The sequence below is a fragment of the Tachypleus tridentatus genome, chromosome 12 (genome assembly GCF_004210375.1).
Source record: "Tachypleus tridentatus isolate NWPU-2018 chromosome 12, ASM421037v1, whole genome shotgun sequence".
Taxonomy (NCBI): domain Eukaryota; kingdom Metazoa; phylum Arthropoda; class Merostomata; order Xiphosura; family Limulidae; genus Tachypleus; species Tachypleus tridentatus.
Window position 1 is genome coordinate 2,422,222 of NC_134836.1, and position 20,272 is coordinate 2,442,493.

At 33.5% G+C, this 20,272-nt stretch overlaps 1 protein-coding gene across 2 annotated transcripts in view; it reads right to left on the reverse strand.

Annotated features, from left to right (window-relative positions):
* Positions 1 to 12,482, reverse strand: part of Su(z)12 (Polycomb protein Su(z)12) — a 64,119-nt gene extending 51,637 nt beyond the window's left edge. For both annotated transcript variants that reach the window (XM_076472740.1, XM_076472739.1), the window contains exon 1: positions 12,276 to 12,482. In XM_076472740.1, coding sequence (XP_076328855.1) covers positions 12,276 to 12,375 — 100 coding nt within the window. In that variant the 5' untranslated portion in view covers positions 12,376 to 12,482. The remainder of the gene's footprint in view (positions 1 to 12,275) is intronic.
* Between the last annotated feature and the right edge of the window lie 7,790 nt (positions 12,483 to 20,272).

A 20,272-nucleotide genomic window follows, 5' to 3' on the forward strand; every position in this document is an offset into this window, starting at 1 on the left:
ATCAAAGAGCAAGATTAAGAGGGGAACAAAATTATATTACCCAGTGACCTTTCAAATCTTCTCCCATATGACTTTGGAACTGGTGGTAGAAGATATGCCAGTTATGAACTTAATCCAAGATTCCATCTGGCTTTGACGTCTTATCCACCAAGCAAAGTGAGGTGGTTCGAGAGTGTGGAATATCTATGGAAAGTATCCCAGGCCCATTTTTGAGCCTTCCATGCCACGTGGAAGGCAGGATTCCACCATGGACAAGGATATAGTGGGAAACGTCAAGGTTTTAGGAATACACTGAGCAGCTGCTTGTATAATACAGTCAGTTACTGCTGCCACACAGCCGTCTATTGACTAGGCTTCTGCTAGCCATTAGCCACATCGCCATTGGCAAAAAGAAACAGCCTGTGGCTAAAAAATCTAGTGTTGGTTTTGCCACAGTGGCAAAAGATAAGTTTTCAGTCTTGGATGGTTTTCCTTTATTTATTCTGCTCAAGTTTTGGTCTTAACAGTTTTCGTGGTTTTTATCACCATCCATGCCATTAATGATGACAAATGACCAGAGGCACCCCCCAGCAAGTTGAAGAAACAAGAAACGTCTTTAAAAACTACCACTGACTGTAATCTATATTTTCTTTATATATGTATTTTTATGATTTCAGGGCTATGACAACTAAAAAATTAAATTTAAAAAAAAAATTATTACTCAGCTGTGCTAATGATTTCTTTCATTTTCATTTCTTATGCAACATGTTTGATTCTGCCCATGGTACAAAAACAGCAATCATAGAAAACCTGACTTTCGTCAAACCAACATATGGTCTGTATCAAAGTGGATATCCCAAGTTTTGTTTGACATTTGTTTGAATCGAGATCATGACAACTCCTAAATCAGATAAAAAGACATCTAAACAGTTAGATATAGTTTTTTTCAAAAGAAGGTCGAAGCAACAACATCAACTGATGGTGGGAAATCCACTTCCAAAAGAAAAGACAGCTCTGAAGAAACTAAAGCTCACAGCAGTGATCAGACCATCGGTGTGAAAAAAAATATACCCGTGATTTTCACAGAGTTGTTAAAGAAACTTGGTTTTTACAGTTTCTTTGGCTGGAACATGTTTCCCAACAAAATACATTTCATTGCAAATTATGCAGGGACAACAAGAAAACAAATATTCATGCTACCACTGTGAAAACTGCTACTAAACCTATAAAAGATGACTTGGTGAAGCATGAGCAGTCAGAAGATCATTGCAGTGCAGTAGCATCACAAGTTTTGAAGAAGGATATGTCAACTGCTGCTGTGAATGTGTATGTGGCTTGTACTTTCTACTTGTACAAGCAAAGGAAGCCAACCAACTGTGAAGTTTCATTTCTTCCTTTCACTACAAGTATTCAATGTAAGAATATTCTTCATTCTAGTATTAATAAGATACTTTCTGTTTTCTACAGTATTTTCTTAAAAGAAAAGGCAATTTGACAATTTTCTAAAAGTGAAATATTTTGAAAATATCTATCAAAAATTAAGTAGCTAGCCAACTCTTCCAAATATCTTTGTTTATTACTTTAATTGGTGGTCTTATTTCAACACACAAGTTCTTATATATTTTTTAACAGGGAGTGACCTTTCTAAAGAAACTACAGACTCAATCACAAAGTGGAATAGAGAGCTTCATATACACCCACAACCAGTGTGGACGATATGTACAGTGCCCTATATCATGTAGTTCAGGATGAAATGCAGGCAGACTTTTGGGTATCTTCTTTCCCAAGGCAGATCGAGGATTGTTTGATGTTGACTTGGTTGGACTTGCAACTGATGGTGCAAATGTCATGGTGGGAATAAAAACAGGAGTTCCTACAAAATTTAAGGAGTCATTAAGAAGTCATTGTTTGACACACGGATTACAGTTGGCAGCCGAAAAGGCAGTAAACCAGGTGCCATACCTTGTGAAGTACATTTCAGTTTTGAACCAGTTTACAAAAAGCCTGAAATATTCTCCCAAATTGTGTCGGGTTCTGGAAGAGAGCAAAGTATTGCATGGAGAGAAAAGCAACAAAATCAAGCAAGTGTTCTTCACATGATGGCTCTCTTTTAATGATTCCATCCAAGCACTAGTCAACTGTATTGCATCTGTGATAAGCTGCCTGCAGGTCGTAGCAATGGAACGTAGTACTCCAGGCCAAGCCTTGCTACATAGTCTAGTCCAACAAATGTCATGCTACAGCTTTGTCATGATAACACTGCTGTTGGCATTCTTGGACTTTTGTCAAGATCTCTACAGAGAGCTGATTTATCTTATGATCAGGCTAAAGCAATTATTGATGAGTCAATTCTGTCACTGGTACACATCCCTGGTCCTTACACACAGACTGCATTGAAGGAACATCCATGAGCTCCTGATGCCAGTGGTTACACTTCTTATACAGGCCATGACATCAAAGATATTGATAAACAACGTGAAAAGTACAGATCAGCTGCTGAGTCATTTGTTGAAGTAGTAGTCACAAACTACAAGTAGCATCCCCAGATACTAACATCATGTCATTTTTTTCAATATTTAGCCCATGTCACAGCAGAGCAATATCTGATGAGGATGATTTGAAGAAACTCATCCAGCACTTCTCTCCTTTCGTCAATGAGGATGAGGCACTGACTGAAAGGCTGCTACTAAGGAACATAATGGAACAGGATGCTCACAAAAACGGAAACATGAAGAGCTTCTGCAAGAAATACATCCACCAGATCCATCAAACTTTTTCAAATCTGTCTCAACTTGCAGCAATTGGATTAATAATTCCAGTTACCTCTGTTGACTGTGAGCAGGGAATTAGCAGGTACAACAGCATCAAAACAGATGCCAGGAGTAGTCTGTCTGTGGCCAAGACAGAAATGTTAAACTTATCCATGGAGTCCAAACCTTTAGATCATTTTAACTTTGGCTCTGCATTCAGATACTGGGTCACTCACAAAGACAGCCGTGGGTACCATTCTCTGTTGAAGAAATGTGCTTCGGAACCTCAAGTGTCAACTTCTACCACATCTTTTGTTGAGAATGATTTGGCTGAAGAGCTGCCATTGGATTTATCTACTTACTAGTCATACTACTATATTCTAGTTTTAAGTCTTTTTTTTTTTATGTTTCTCTGTTATTTTGAGAAATGTATCTCTTTATTTTCCTCTTTATCCTGTTAATTTTGTTATTTTGTTTGTTTTGTTTTTGGCAGGGAAGATTGCTGAGGAATAAAAAAATAGTACAAAACTTAATGTCTTGTAGATTTTCACATAATTACAACTATTTTTTACTGGATGGAATTGACGCATATTAAAAGTCACGCACCACATAGTTTTTGGCAACCTAAAATTGTGGCTAAACAACTGTCACTGTGGCTAAAAGAAAATTACTTTGTTTAGCCACAGTGGCTAAGAGAGTTATTTTTCTAGTGGAAGCCCAGATTGATGGTTGACAGATGATGGCAGGATCAAGTTTTGCAAGAACAGTGAAAGAGAACCAGTTTGCCTGATCCAGCTTCCACCAGGGCATGAGGGTCAGGTGGCATCGACCATGGACAGTCTCTCTCAAGATTATAGGAAAATGATCACTGCCTCATGGATTACTGTCAACCCACCAAGAAAAATGGGAGAATAATAAAATAGAGCAAATTGAGAGATCAATAGCAGTAAAGGACTGACTAGGTGCATGAAAATAAGTAGAAGAACCAGTTTTGAAAATAGAAAGGTTGTGATCAGAGAGCATACACTTTACAGAGTGACCTCTTCTATCAATATCAGCACTTCTCCAGAGGGAATGATGTCCATTAAAGTCTCCCAGGATAAAAAAGGGAGACGGCAACTGTTCAACGAGAGCATTAAGGTCTGACTGATCATGTGTCTCTCCAGGAGACAGGTAGAGAGAATAAACAGTGATGGTATGACCCAAAGAAACATGGATGGCTATGGCCTCGAAGGGTGTGTCGAGTGGCAAAGACAGGGTGAGCACATGCTGATCAACCAACAGTGCCACCCTTCCATGCACTCGTCCATCACATAGCCTGTCATTTCTGTACAAAAACTGCTGAAAGGTGACTGTATCAGCAGGTTTCAGAAATGTTTCCTATAAGAAAAGACAAACAGGATGGTAGAAAGCAATCAGTGTTTTGATGTCATCCAGATTAGAACGTAAACCTCGACAGTTCCATTGTATCAGGGTGGCCATTTTTATTTACGTGTAGGCAAATTGGGTAGAGAATCCTTCTGTTTACGACCACATCTTTTTTTCCTCACTGTCCTTATTCGAGGGAGGTCTATTGACCTTCACGGATTCTGCCCTGGGTTGACTGGGCAGGTCTTTGTTGTTGGAAGAGGATTCCAGTGACTGAGGACATGAACGAATGATCATTTTGCATCTTGGGGCGGGAGAAGAAGATGTATCTGAGGAATTGCCTGCACCTGGAACCAAAAGATGTGAATCTTGGGGTTTGTTAGAATGTATGTAAGGGACAGAGATAGGTGTTGAAATTGATTTATGAACTTTTTTAACAATGTAGGACAAGAGACTTTACATTTTTTTGGAGAACGATTCTTTTGGAGGCACAGAGAGATCTGTCTGCACTTCCACTGTAGTTGTGGAACAAAGTGCAGCAGCATACTTCTGAGATGAGGTGGCTGACTGCAATTTTCGAGCATCAGGATAAGTAAATATTTATAATCTTTTACTGTTTCTAAATGTTAAACAATCTAGCTGCATATGTGAAACATTTCACACACAGTTTAGGCCTAAAAAGTAATTTAATTCTAAATTACTGTGCTTGAAATCTAAAATAAGATTTTTTCTGGGTTTTAATGTTTTTAATAAAATAATAAAAAATGTTAACAGAAATTTTGAAGTTTAATATGTTAATTTTAACTGTATTTCAACAAATGTTGCTCAAAAATATATTACAATTAATATTTTGTCATTTTCTGATGTGTAATTAATCTTATTATTAATTAAGAAAATAGAAAGTTCATATTTTCATTTCTGTTAAGCTGTAAAAATTGTCCAGATCATTATTTTAAAAGAAACATTAATGGACAATTTTTGTTTGTGAAAGAAAAAAGAAAAAAGAGGGCTATCACATGAACTTAAAGGTAATTCAAAAATTACTTAAACACAAAACAATGTTAATGGAAATAGGAAGATTGAAAATGTTATAAAACCAGCACACATCCTTTATTCTGTACAAAGATCCTGGACAGAGTTACAGTTGACAATCCAAATGTGTAGAAAGGCTGTTTAAAAGAAACAACTTTCCCTAATTACATTATAATGAAATCCTATTCTCTTTAGACTTACATTTAATATTTCTGTAGTTATAACCCAATATTCCATTTGTTCTATTACTGGTAACATCAAGTTGCTTGGATGGCTTATAAACTAAGTCATCAAAACATGAAGACCATATACCTTTGTAAAAATATTAAAACTATTCCTAACAGAATTATTGACATATATTATGATATTCCACATGAATTACTTTTATTATAATTAAAACCCATCTGCCATTTATTTGCCCAACTCACAAAATGAGGATGGTTGGTATCGATATTAACACTTTTACTACTAAAGCAAAGAAAACATTTTGAATTTCTTAGTTAATCTTGAGTTTAACAAAGAGAGAGTATACAACTGACTGCTGCCAGGTATGTCTTAGTCACAAGAGGATAAATGGGTGCAGGATTAGATGTTAAGTTATTAATTAGTATATGTATAAAGGTGTTCCTTTATACTGGTTTAATTTTGGTTTGAGTTGTTGCATAAATAGGGCTTCTTTGATTTTGTTTGTTTATATTTGTTTTCCTACTTAGTATCTGTGTGTTTTCTGTGGTTATGTTGTGTTCTTTGAATCTGTCTTCCATTTTAATGCTTGTTTCTCCAATACAGAAGTCATAGCAGTATTGTTGGTGTTGTGTTTGTCAGTGTATTTTTTTTATACAGTATGGTTTGTTTTGAATTTCATGCAAAGCTACACGAGGGCTATCTGTGCTAGCCATCCCTAATTTAGCAGTGTAAGACTAGATGGAAGGCAGCTAGTCATCACCATCTGACTCTTGGGCTACTCTTTTACCAATGAATAGTGAAATTGCCCATCACTTATAATGCCCCCACGTCTGAAAGGGCAAGTATGTTTGGTGTGACGGGGTTTCAAAACATTGACCCTTAGATTACAAGTCGAGTACCTTAACCACCTGGCCTTGCCAGGCCTACATAATATGGACTTTAGTTTTGTACCTGGTTTTTCAATAAATTTGGTGTTTACTAGGATGTTGTGCTTTGTTATAAATATTTTCCAAATGTTGATTATTTTTTTGCTGATGTCAGGAATATATCGTATGCAGCAGTGCAAGATTTTGTAGTTTGTTGTATTTTGGGATTTATTACTGTTTGTTGTTAATTTTTTTTGTGATCAATAGTTTCTGGAAGAAATTTGTTGATGCTGATGAACACAACTAAAACCAAAATTAAACCAATAAAAAGAAACACCCTTATACCTATAATAATTAATAACCTAACAATTAACTGCAATGCTCCATACAATCCCATACCCATTTACACTCGTCTCTAAGACATGTGCCTGGCAAAAGACACTTGCAAACTCTTTGTTAACCTGAAGATGATCTAATAAGGTTGAAACATTGTTCTCTGCTTTATTAGTAAAAGTGTTAATATCCATACCAGCCATCCTAAGATACATTTTTCTTCAAGTGGGCTTCTTGTCATTACAAACAACTCATGAAATGATTTGAATCCTGTTGTAAAAAAGTAGAAGCATGACAGCCACCTTTGTCCAACCAAGAATATTCTTTCATCTATGCCACTGATGTAAATCAAAATCAGCAGGAATCCTGAACTGCTCCCTGACGTATCCTACTTTTGTGATTAACCCACTTTGACTGAGCTTCAATTATAAGAACCCTTCACTTTATTCAATACATCTAGTCATTTTTTTTTATCTTACGACTAGTTACCTTCCAAAACCTTGGATAACTTTTAAACTAGCTTTTATGTGGTACTTTGTATAATTCTTTCCGACAGTCCAGATATACCAAATCCACATCTTTACCCTCATCTACACAATTCAAATATTTGTTTCCAAAACAGTCTCTCAGAAAGTTTGGAAATTTCACAAGGTAAAAAATTATACAAATATAAATTAAGAGCTTTTTTTTAAATTAAACATATTTACTATTAGCTAATCTTAATGCAATATGAGAAAGCATCTCTACTATATATAATAATCCAAAAAGGAAAAGGTTAAGAGTACAATCTAAATTATGACTATCTTACAGTTAATACAATTAAAGATAATTTGCCATATTACCACAGAAATAATCAATTGAGATAGTCATACTATAATATGATACAAATACCCATGAGATTTATGTCATTCATAAACTTTACTAATTAAAGCACCTCTCAATATCATTAAAATTATAAATAATAAAAAGCAAAGGATAAGCACTAACCATCAATGCATTCTACTAACAGAATGGGCCTGGTCCAATGTGCTCCCTTAATAACAGCTTTTTGGCTTATAAAATTCAACTACCCTACCAATCTAATTTACCAACCTCTACCAATATAACTTTAGCTAATCTTTTGTTTGGCATCTTATCAAAAGCTTTTTGAAAATCTCAGCACATCCAGTTCTCAATAACTTGGAAGCTCAAGTATTCCATGGTTTAAATTTTCATTTCATGCACTAAATTCAAGTCTAATGGGCATTTTGGATGCACAAAACTTTGCCAGTAAGCATTACCAAAAATACAGCTTACTGGTTAAATTAGTTCTTGTTACTCATAGAAAATGTAAAGTATGCAATGTCAATCCAGTTCTGTTATCAACAGCCAAGTTGTATTTCATGATACATCACAAATTTTAGCTATGCTTAAAGACCAATCAGTGAACAGCAGTGATTGTATGACAATCACCCATAAACAATTAAGTACTTCCTATATCTGTTAATCATTTAAAATATGTCTCACAATTGTGGGGGTGGTTTGGTAGGAAATCTAATTATCTCTTGAACTTTATTACAACTAGATGACTATATAGGTTTTATACATTTGAATGACAAAACAATTACTTTTAACCCCCAGTTAATTGTCTGATTACCTTAAGAATTTTCTTAATGGATAAATGTGAATGCCCTAAACTTAATAAAATTAACTCTGATTTATTTTTTTTAATCATCTTGAAATCGGACATCAAGCTTCACTACGAAGATAGGCGAGAATACTTTCTTAAAGCATAATTTGACGTCTCTATAAAATGTATATGTATGTAACATACATTAAAATACTTTATGGAGAATATACAGTAGTTAAATTGTTTTCATATTGTTACTTTATCTCAAGTCAGTGTCAAAATGCTCATATAGTACTGAGGTTAGAAGGTATCTCTTAAAGTTCAATTTTTCACTCTCACTTTTCTAGTTTTCACCAATGAGATTTGACACTAAAGATTATTTCATCTTCAGTCATGAAATCCTAGTGAAAACCAAGACTTCAAGTCCAAAACCTTTATATTACATAACAAAAGTTCCACAGATAATTAATTGAGATTAACTTGTCTGATAATTGCAGCACTAAAAATACCTTTTCCTTTCTTTCTAGTAATCATAAACTGTCACTGGTTTCAAAATTAGCAAACACCAAGAAAAAATATCTTCTTTTATTTCTACTTATAAACTATTTTCATTATGTCAGTAGTATATAAAACCACTGCAAATCCAGATGCTGTAACCATGTGTAATGGTGCAATAGTTAAAGCCATGATTTTGTATTGAAGGTCATGATACTGAACAATTGGAACCTTCTGTACAAAATAACTGATTTTATAAAACTTATCCTCAGTTTATTCACAGTTACACAGTATCTATCAAGTTCTTAATATCTCATCCCACTGTCATTTGACAACCAAGGAAATGTGCACTTCTTAGGAGCTTTTTCTACTTTTGTATGCCACCATCTATGCACTTTACCTGGCTTATTCCTACCTCTTATAGACTTTGTGTTACCTTACTTGGAATGAGAAATATAAAAATAAAAATTGATGAATTGTTTCTGCAGATGATGCATATTGTATTTAGATACTTCATGCACAATGATGATGACCATCAGTATGTACACAAGTCAAACAATTATTATATATAGACCAATAATTTATTGAATGATTACTGGAGCCTCTTTAGTAAATAAATCTTAACTGAACTGAGTGAAAAATGTTATGAAACTGTTGTTGAGAATAAGATAAATCCTCAAAGTTTTATGGCATTTATTTTATCTTGTAAAATACTGTTTGAAATACCTCGTGAAACATGTAAAACTTGTGTTATTTGCCCTACAGGACTAGAAGCCATTTCAAAAGTTTTTGAGCCTTACACCATCCAAATAACATGTAAAACCCATGAAAAGACTTATCAGTCAAGTGAGGATTTCTCTTCATTGATTCCAGTAACAGGTCATGAAACTAAGTGATTCAAAATGCATAAAATTCCAAATTCAAATACAAAAGTATTTTAACTTCTCTATGTTTATATACAAAATAATATCAGTCACTAACAAAGGTTGATATAATACAACTAATGAATATTTTTCACAAGTAACTTTTAATGCTTCCACTTTTATATTGTGTAGCTATACTAACAAACTGATAATGACAAGGTTTTGATTAATGATTTACTTTTACGTCACTTTATACAAACAGTGCAAATCTTTACAAGTTCTGATTTAATTTTTAATTCATTTTAAACATTAGGAACATGAACTCCACATCTGATTCTTATTTTTCCAGTGTTATATCTCAATTTACATTACAGAAACTTATTTCAGCATATCTGCAGTCTTGACAATTGTAGATGCTTTTAGGTTATTATAATCTACATTTACCTTGCACTGCTTTTGTTTTGTTTTTTTGTTGCTGAGATACTTGTTAGTCTCATGCTTACCTTGATTTTATCTTTGGAATCCTACTAGTGATTTTATCTCAATCTGTTTTGAACTTAACCGAGTTCTATGATATCCTTTCACAAATGCACATTCCCTGTTAGTGAACCATATTTTAGTACTAGTCACACAATAGTTCTATGTCAAGTTGAAAATTTTCCTGGAAATATTTTTTACAGGTTCTATTCATTGAATTCTGACTATATTACCTAAATGTCCATTTTACTGTAAAATTTCTAGATTTTTATATTACCTACCTCTGTTTTAAATAACACCCAAATTCAGATATATAAGCCTTTCCCTTTTAATGTTAACATATTATTATAGATATAGTGGTAAATGCCAAAGGAATTAGAGTTGCAAAGTTATTTCCATTTATAATACAAGTAGAAGCTACTCTGGAAATTGTTACCTTACTTCTATAGTAGGAAAAAGTTTTAAATATAATTATAGTAGTTTTAAAGCTTTATAAAATTACTTAGTGTAATATTTTATTATAAAATAAAGCAAAAATCACTTTCATCAAAGGAAAATCTTGCCTTTCTACTTATTTTTTCTAAGGATGCCACTTCTTATCTGGGTGCTAGAAAATTTATGAACTTGGTGTACTAAAATTTTCCAATACCTTTTTATAACATACAAACAATTAACTAAGAAAATTACAATGGTAGGGGTTAGGGAAAGACAATTTAATTGGAAGTTGGATGAATGAAAAAAAAGCAAAAGGTTATTAATGCAGTCCAGTCAATCTAAACCCTTGTTATTAGTGGAAAACCTCATGGGTCAGTACTTGGGCTCTTGCTTTTTCTTGTGTAATTAATAATATCTGTAAGAGACCAATTAGATATTCAGTAATGTTTATTGATGTTATTAAATCCTTTGGTATTTCTGGCTACCTTGTTTTTGAAATGTTAGAGAATGACTAATCAATTGATATGTTATACAAATATGTGACAAATGATATTTAGTAAGTGCAATGTAATGCATTTGGATCAAACGCTTAAGCTAAAGCTTACTTAATAGCGTGACCTCACAAAAAATAATAACAGCAATGAATAAGTCACTCTAGCCATTCAAGCATTGTTCTATTGCTAAAAAGAAATATAATTTTAGGGTTTATTTGTGGACACACTGATTACAATCAAAATATGAAATTAACTTCCTATATAAATCAATAATTAGGTCTCACTTGAATTAATGTGTACATCATTGGTCTCTATTTAAAAAAGATACTGACTTACTGGAAAGGGTTCAGAAGAGGTTTACTAGGACAAAAAGGTTATCATACAGGCATAGGAAAAAAAAAAACCTAACTTGTTTTTTCTAGAAAAAGGGGGTTATTGAAGTTTAATGACAAAAGCATAGTATTTTTAATGTTGTAGTCCAAATAGAACAGAATAGGAGGTCACTAGTTTAAGTTTAAGGGGAGCTATCATTCACAGTGCAGCAGCAAATAGTAAAAGTTTTAAGAAGGGGAACTGATGATATCCTGAAAAATAGAGTGGGTTAAAATATTTACTTCTCTCAAAAGTTAGTGGGAAATGATACCCTTTCAGGCTCAAGTTGTTCTTTGTTGTCCATACATAATGTTATTCTGTCAGTTGCATAATGCAAAATCTCTTCTGTTTAAAGCCATATTGGTGCCAATACACCACTGATTTTGGTTGTGTTCATACTTTCAAATAAGTTTCTTAAACTAATCTCTTTGATAACATACTTTTTCCTTTGGGAAGACAAATCTTTAGTTTGGAAGTTCTAGGTTTTTTTTGGTTTTTTTATTTCCCTAGTTATGTTAGTAGCCTACTAATCAGCAGCACTACTTTGTAAATCCCTATACTATGGGATGATAATAAGTTTGATATACAACAATTTTTCGAATTTAAGTATTAACTATCTACTATTTATCCTAATTACCATTACTGATTGAATATGTGAATTATATTTATACAAGCTATTTTCAAAACCAACTATACCCAATTAAAAAGCAAAGTGGCTATAATTCTCAAGTTAACTATAGCTTAATTTTATAAGAAACTAATTTAACACGAGTAATCCAATTATGTATCAAATAGTACTGCGTTTAGGACCCAATGTATTATTAAAACGTTATTCTTAACGTAACATTTCTATTAGGCCTAACGACGCTGCAAGATCCGAGAACTCGGGAGTTGCTCAGTTTCATACTATCACAAAGGCGAGTTGGGTGGGTAAAAATATCGTTAATACAGAGCGTCACACAACTACGAGTAACAGCAACTTATATTTTCAAACTACAAAATTTTACAGAACTTACTTTCAAAGGCTTGGAGAAACAGCTCATGATCTGTTTGCAGTTTTTCAGAAAATGTTTGTTTGGGTGGTTCAATAGGTTTGTCTTGCTTCTTTGGCGGCATATTGAACCCGTAATTCAAATAAATCAATAAAAAATCCGCGGGAATACTCACGGAGAATTTCACATTAAGTTGTACGATTCGGGGGAATTATGGGTGCTTTTAACACCATCTTTCGGGGACAAGCTCTGATACCCCAGAAACAAACTACACATAAAAAAACAACAACAATAATTTAAGTGTATAAGCAAATGAAGTATTTAGACAGTGTAGTCTAATAATAACAAAACATTTAATGTTAATTATTAAATTAACGTAGAAATTTTAAAACAAATTTGCGGTAAATTTTAAATTAATGAATTTCTGAGGTTAGGTTTGTTTGTTTTTAATTTCGCGCAAAGCTACTCGAAGGCTATCTGCCACAGCTGAAAGGGTGAGTTTGGTACGATGGAGATTCGAGCTCGCAACCCTCAAATTACGAGTCGAGAGCCTTAACCACCTGGCCATACCGGGCAAATTCTAAGAACAAGTATCATCAATTTAATCATCTAAATATAAAAATATAAATTTACGCTAAGAAAATTCAGCATTAATTTAATAATTAAAGAATTACATATTAAAGTTTAGAATAATTTTTTGAAAAAAAAAAGAGAAAGGAAAGTGATCAACTATGCGTATAGTATAAGTATTCAATTTAGTAGTGTAAAAAAATCACTCCAGACGCACAGTGATATGTTTGTAGGCTTATGACCCTAGAAACTATTTTGATGCTCGTGGTGGGTGGAGCTCACACGGTACGTACGGCACATTAAGTACATTTTTAGTTTAGCAAGGGGAATTGAACCAACGATTGTAACATTGTAATGTTGATTTACTGCTGTCCCACCAAGTAACTGCATAAAGGAAAGATTTGTAGCCAACTAATTGGAAATATGAATATATACACACGTGTGTGTGTAAATTAATTCAGCTTAAGAGCTGTGCTTCCCTTTATCACCAAAAGCTATTGCAAATTTTATATCATTCCAGTTAAAATTAATCTGATTGAAATTAAATTTGAACAATGATACTAAATGGTAATATAAAATTTCGTTTAATTTTAGAGGCGCTTAATGCACTCTTTTTGATATTTTACTATATGGATCACAACAAAAAATATAATGTTTATATATAAATATGGACTAAACATTTTGCAACTTTCAATATGTGTATGGGTGTGTATTTATATATATATCTGTGGATATGTAAGCTTTTATGAACGTATAGATAAATATATACAAAATAATGCCAAAAATGTTATGCTAATCTTAGAGTGATAGAACGATACTATTTTGTTACTTCCAGATAAGCTATTTTCCTCAACACATTTTATGAAACCCGTAAATAACAATAAGTTCTAGCAAGAAATAGTAGAAGACTGAAATTAAATGCTCATGATTTTAAATGAGTGTAGAGAATAAAGACAAAGACTGGACAGAATATAAAACAATAGTAAACTAACTTTATTCGACACTTAAACACAACGAAAATGGACCTGACATGGCCAGGTAGGTTAAGGCACTCGACTCGTAATCTGGGGAACACGGGTTCGAAACATGCACACCCTTTCAGACGTAGGGTCATTATAAGTGACGATCAATCTCACTATTCTTTGATAAAAGAGTAGCCCAAGAGTTAGCGGTTGGTGGTGATAACTAGCTGCCTTCCCTCTAGTCTTACACTGCAAATTTAGGGACAGCTAGCGCAGATAGCCCTCGTGTAGCTTTGGGCGAAATTCAAAACAAACAAAAAACCAAAATGATGAGTATGTAAACAGAAGGCGGCATTTTTATTGAAGTTTGAGATTTCTTAAAAATAATTTGTAAATCTAGGTGAAAAATCTGTTCCAGAATGAAAAAACAGTAAAAAAAAAACCCATTGTGTATCAAGCTTTATAATGTTATTCCTCTCAGATGTGTGCGCTATCTACGTCACTGTTGATTATTCCAATTGAAAAATAAGTATCCCCTGATATGCAAGCGAAAGAGCATGATACCTGCCATAGCATGTTCTACTTTAAAACAATTTTTTTCCACGCGAAGAAGCACACCTTTTGTTAATGTTGTACATTAAACCCACATATAATTGTTTGTTTTGTTGGATGAAAGCAAAGCTAAACGAGAGCTACCTACCCCTAATTTTGAATTTATAGACTGAAAAAAAGCAGTTAGTCAACGTCACCCACTGTTAAGTTAGAGTAATTAATAAAGACCATTTCTCTCACAACGCATCCGTGCGTCCAAAGTGCGACTTTTTTTTTCTTTCTTTTTGTAGTAACGTGGCACAAACCACAGAATCCAAGCTCCACAGTTTGACATACTAACAACTGGATCCTAAACACATGTGTACTTTTACGCATACCCATTTTGAGAAACTGTAGATGAACTTCAAAAGTTAATTAAAATGATAGAAGTACTTAATACGCTTCCTAACTACAACTGTAATTACAGCTACCAATTTTAAATCTCTTGTGAGACTTACCAAATAATGCCTGAGCAATAATAGGCGAAATACACCTTTTATTTTTATCTTAGCATATGAATGCAGGGTTTTACTTCATTTTACAGGAAATGTCCCTACATTTAGCATAAATCAGAGTTTGGGTTCTGTAACTAACACTTTCCACCAATTATTGACATATATATGTCACATTTCATTTCCAAGGAATAATAAGGGACCGTTTGTCTCATCAAGGCTATTCCATTTCCAACTACCAACCTACTACAAACAGTACATAGAAACAACCTTTCCTGTATGAAACCCTAATCTCTGACATGCTCGTCAAACAATCACATTATTAAAAAACAACTTCCCTTAAAAAAACGATAAATTCATGGAGTTTTGTCTAAGTTTTCCTTATTTTAACCTTATGTTCTCCAATCTCATTACCCGCATAGCTTTTTTTTTTTTTTTCTGTGAACACGGCGTATGAATTCATGGCTTCCTAGACTATAACAATTCTAAAACCTTAATCATGCTACAATGAACCATTCTCCTTCTTTTTGATAACAAGTCAAGAAATTTCATTTGGTCCTCATGTGGTACTATTGTAACAGTTGAAATAGTAAGAATTTCATCTTCCTATAGCTAGTTTAAAAATACATCTTTAGTTGATATATTCAGGTAAATATTTCTACATTTTCTTATAACAGTCCTTCATGTGGTATGGCATTCTTGCTAACCAAATATTTGCGCAAAGCTACACGAGAGCTATTTGCACTAGCAGTGTAAGACTTGAGGGAAAGTAAATACGGTAGTCATCACCATCCACCGTCAAATCTTGGACTACTCTTGTACCAACGAATAGTGGATTGACTATAACATAATAAAGCCCCTATGGGTGAAAGGGCGAGTGTATTTGGTGTGATGGGAATTCGATCTGCGAGCCTCAGATTATGAGTCTAACACTCTAACCACCTGACCATCGAACAGAAAACGAAGAAGCAACATATTTCTTTATAGTGGGTTCAAAACAGCTTAGCACGTTTTTAATCTCATTTATTTATTTATTAACTAGATAAGTATTTAACTATTTTTTGTCTGTAGTTTAAAAAGTACGTAATAACTTTCAAATTAGTCATTAAACACTAAAAAGCGTGTTACTGAAATTTAAACTATTTCAAAGATGTTACAGTGACACGCAATATGAAAAGAAATGCTTTAACTTTTCTTACTAGGAATCTGGTAGTCCTAATGATTGTAAGGTCGTCATACTGTAAAAAATTGCTAGAGCTTTGCGACGGTTTCAACTTCTCTTGAAGGGAAAGTGGTCTGAGGCCTCCGCAGCAGGTACACATTCAGAAGTTGGAGATTATATTGAAGCAGTTCAATTGTGCTTCTGCTACAAGAATAAATATAGGTTGTTAAAATAAAGGTAGCGGACATTACTGTAGAAGCGTTACTACATAAACGCTTCTATTAAATGAAATTAACTGGCTTTGGCAAAGCTGACGAAAAAGACTAGCTTGCTACGGTAGCGCCACTACAATTAGCGAGCTACTTCTCAAAACAATGTGTGGAAGGACTCCTCTCAACTCCAACAGCTAGTCATTGTATATAAAGACTTTGTTAATTTATTTACTTGTTCACATGTTCAATTTATCCTCTGCTTAACACTTACCTGTTAGTTATCAATAGACCTGAATAATACCTTCTGATAGTCTTAGAGTTAACACTAGTACCATAACAGCTTAGAAACGTCAGTCAATCTTCTACAGAGTTGAATATCATTTTGTTTTAAATTTCCGAGTATGAAGAAAGACACCAATCACATTCAAAGTCAAACGAGTGCAATTAATAATGTAATAGCGTTTCGCTGGAGATTTTCGTTATAAACTGTGCTACAACTTAAGACTTTCTGGATTTTTTACATATTAAGAGACCATATAAGTATTTATAAGTTTCTGTGAAACCATCCTATTCATGCGATATCAGCTTCACTGATAGTAATTTTAAAAAATTAAAGATGACTTCGGAAGGTCGAAACGTTGTTTTCTCTTCATCAGTAAGTGTTAATACCCATACCAGCCGTTTTGAGATATATTTTTATTTCAAGTGGGTTTCTCGTTATCAAGAAATACTCAAGATATTATCTGATCAGACTATTAAAGATTACCGTTCTTCTTTACATAACATAAAAATAATTATAATCTGCTATAGAACAGTCTTTCTTAAAAGAAAGCAGACATGAGACATTGAATTTTATTAATACGAGAGTAATATGTTCCAAAATATCACTAAACGACAAGAATTCAAGATATATAACATGTGGAACAACTCTAAACTACTTAAAACAGGCTCGCTATTCGCATTTTGAACAAAGTTGTTACATCCAAAGCATTCTTTATATGCTTTCTAACATAAATCTGTACACACGAAACAAGCTATGAATTCCTGGGTCCACTACTCTAAATGATGTTTTGATACTGTCATTCACGTACATTTCGATTTTCCATTCACCAAGAGAGTTGACATCATATATTCAAGACTTCATATTAACTGACTTATGTGTTATAACTCATTTACGAATTCCAAGACAATGTAATTATTTACACACAGTGAATGTTCTAGTCTGGAGTCCTTATAAAAGTGTTGATAGATTTAATCCTAAACGAATTTGTGGTTTTACAACATCTTTCAATATTTGCATAGTCTCAGAAATAACGAAAACTTAATATGAGAGATGCATAATAATATCTCCTTTCTTAAGAACTTTATCTGCAGCTGATATGGATATGAGCAAGCGAGTTAAAATATCTATTAGATTTAATCTTCTATAATACTAGATCAAATTGTATCTCTAGTCAGATGTATTCAGATAAGTTTTACTAAATCTTATATCGGTTTTTGTATACAGTTAATTACATCTTTTATATCTGACGTTGATAGGTCATGAATGTGTACTAATAACTTAGTTGTGTTAGAGCTTATATACAGCAATGACTACTTCGTAAAAGTTTATAGCAGTTTGGCATTGTGCTTGTGTTTATTCCATGGGGTTTGCCTGTCTAAATAGGTGGCACAAATACTTGTATAAGTTGGAAATTCTATTCCTTATATGTTTTGCTTGGGATAGTTATTGACAGAGATATTCCAAGAATTGTGGGGTACCTCACTAGGATCCCATGGTTTTACTTACATGTGGTATTGCATTATTCTTTTATCTGTCTTTATTCTGTGTGTGCATCTTTTGAAAGCACTCTCTTCTGCGAAGTAGCAAGTTTCTTTTCAAAGATCGCCTGGAAGCTGGCTAGTTTAGTTCTAGAACATCGCTATTGTAAGTAAATATATTGTTTCATTTCTTTACATGCGATATTCTTCTTTTGTTGTCTGTGTTCATTTATTACTCTACATTAAACTTCATAAACCTGCATTTTATTGATACTTGTCATCACCACCTGTAATATACTAAGCACATGAATATTCCATTGCCTCAAATATTTATGCCATCATTATTTTATTCGGTTGCCATTTCGTTTTGGAGGTTTCTAAACGCCAGGTGACTGTTTGTGAAAAACCCTTTTCCTTGTAAACTTTATACACTAGTGGATTTATGAGCTCATTACTAACTGAAGGTAAACTGTCCCACTATATTTTGTTATAAAAGTATGGATACCTACCTATGAGCAACTATAGTTAAGAAAAGTTTTTGAAAGTAGTAAAAAAGAAACTTTTTTTAGGGTTAACAAAAGTATGTTGGGCATTACAGAAATGAAATTTTTGAATTCCTCACAAATAGTATTTCAGATTTTGGCTACCAAGAGTCTAGACTAGCTGGAAGTTCTGGCTAAGAATTGAAAAGCATAATGGACTAATTACGTTGATTGTGTTCAAATGACAGCTGCAGTTAAATGGGGTTATTATCCTTTTTGTTAAGTGTGTGTTTATTCATAAGTTCTCCATTCCTAAGAAGGCTGTATAAATTAATATAGCTGAAGATAGGATGTAGTTTTCAAACTTTTATACATTAAATATTTGATTCATAGCTATACCTCATGAAAATCTTGTCTCTAATGCAGTTACGATTAATGCATGTATATGAATTTTTCATAACTATATAGTCAACCACTTCCGACTTTGACTTGTATATAATACAACACAACACGTTACAACTAGGCTGTGTTAATATTACTCTTCAGTATGATTTGCACCACATGTTGTGTTTGACTACAAAAAATCTGCTGAGTAGATTTAACTGTAAGACTCTTTCCATGGCCAAGATGATATGCTGTGGAATCCATGCTCTCCTATTAATTCATAATTTTACCATATTTATTTATTTAAATTAAAAACAGAATTGAATACCCCGAAAGAGCTCATTTGATAATTTAGATCTATAAGTCAACATATTACAATTTCACAACATGTGATAAACTGGAAAGTAATACAGAGATTAGGTACGTTATATTAAAACAGTTTTGGAGCCTCAGCACGTCATTACAGACATTACAGTTGACAAATCTATTCATGATCTACCTGGAGTGTATTTTCCATTGGTTCTGTTGTAAGCTCATGTTGGAGTAATAGTCCATTCATCATCACACAGTATCTACACCTGCGAGCCGTGAGCATACAACTAACTTACGTTATTACACATTGTACTTCAACCTGTAAGTATGATAGCACTGCACTGATTCTGTTTTCACTGGCATCAATGTCCAGAAAACAAAATCACCTTCGTGACAGTACTAGGTCAGCAATAAAGCAAGTTTTAGGGATTAGAATGCTTAATTACACTCCTTACATCATCCAAAGTGGTTTTCACTTTCACGAGAGCCAACAATGGTGCTGCTATCTTCAAGACGTTAGCCTAGTATGAGGCAAAACCAAGGTAATTATGGACATATTTTGTTATGAGCTAAGGAAAATCTTTCATCACAACTATCTTAGCTGTCTGTCAAGACTCCATCTCTAATCACAATGTGATTAAGAAGCTCCACCTCCTTTCATATGAGTAAATACTTTATTGGTTTAAGTTTCACGTATGCCTCTTATATATGTTCTGGAATATCATCTTCTTCTTTTCAGATGAAGACTTCAAAACATGGTGAACCACCAATACATCATCATTGTAGACCAGTCATCTCTCCCATTGTAGCCATTTGTATATAATTTCCAGTAACTATTTGAAAGCAGCTTATGCATTAAACAGACCAAATGAGACGACACATAATTCATACAAAATATCTCTAGTGCTAAGAGCAGTCTTTGCTCTGCTTTTGTCATCCATTTTGGCTTGCCAGTATCAATTTATTAGTTTAAAGTATTGAAGTAATTGACGCCTTCTAACAGCATTTAGACATTCATCAATCTGTAGTAAAGGAAAGGCATCAATGCAAGTTACCATGTTTAGACATCTGACGTACCTTCCTTCTTCCTGAAAAGCACTACTGGAAATGACCAAGCGCTTTCCAAAAGCTGT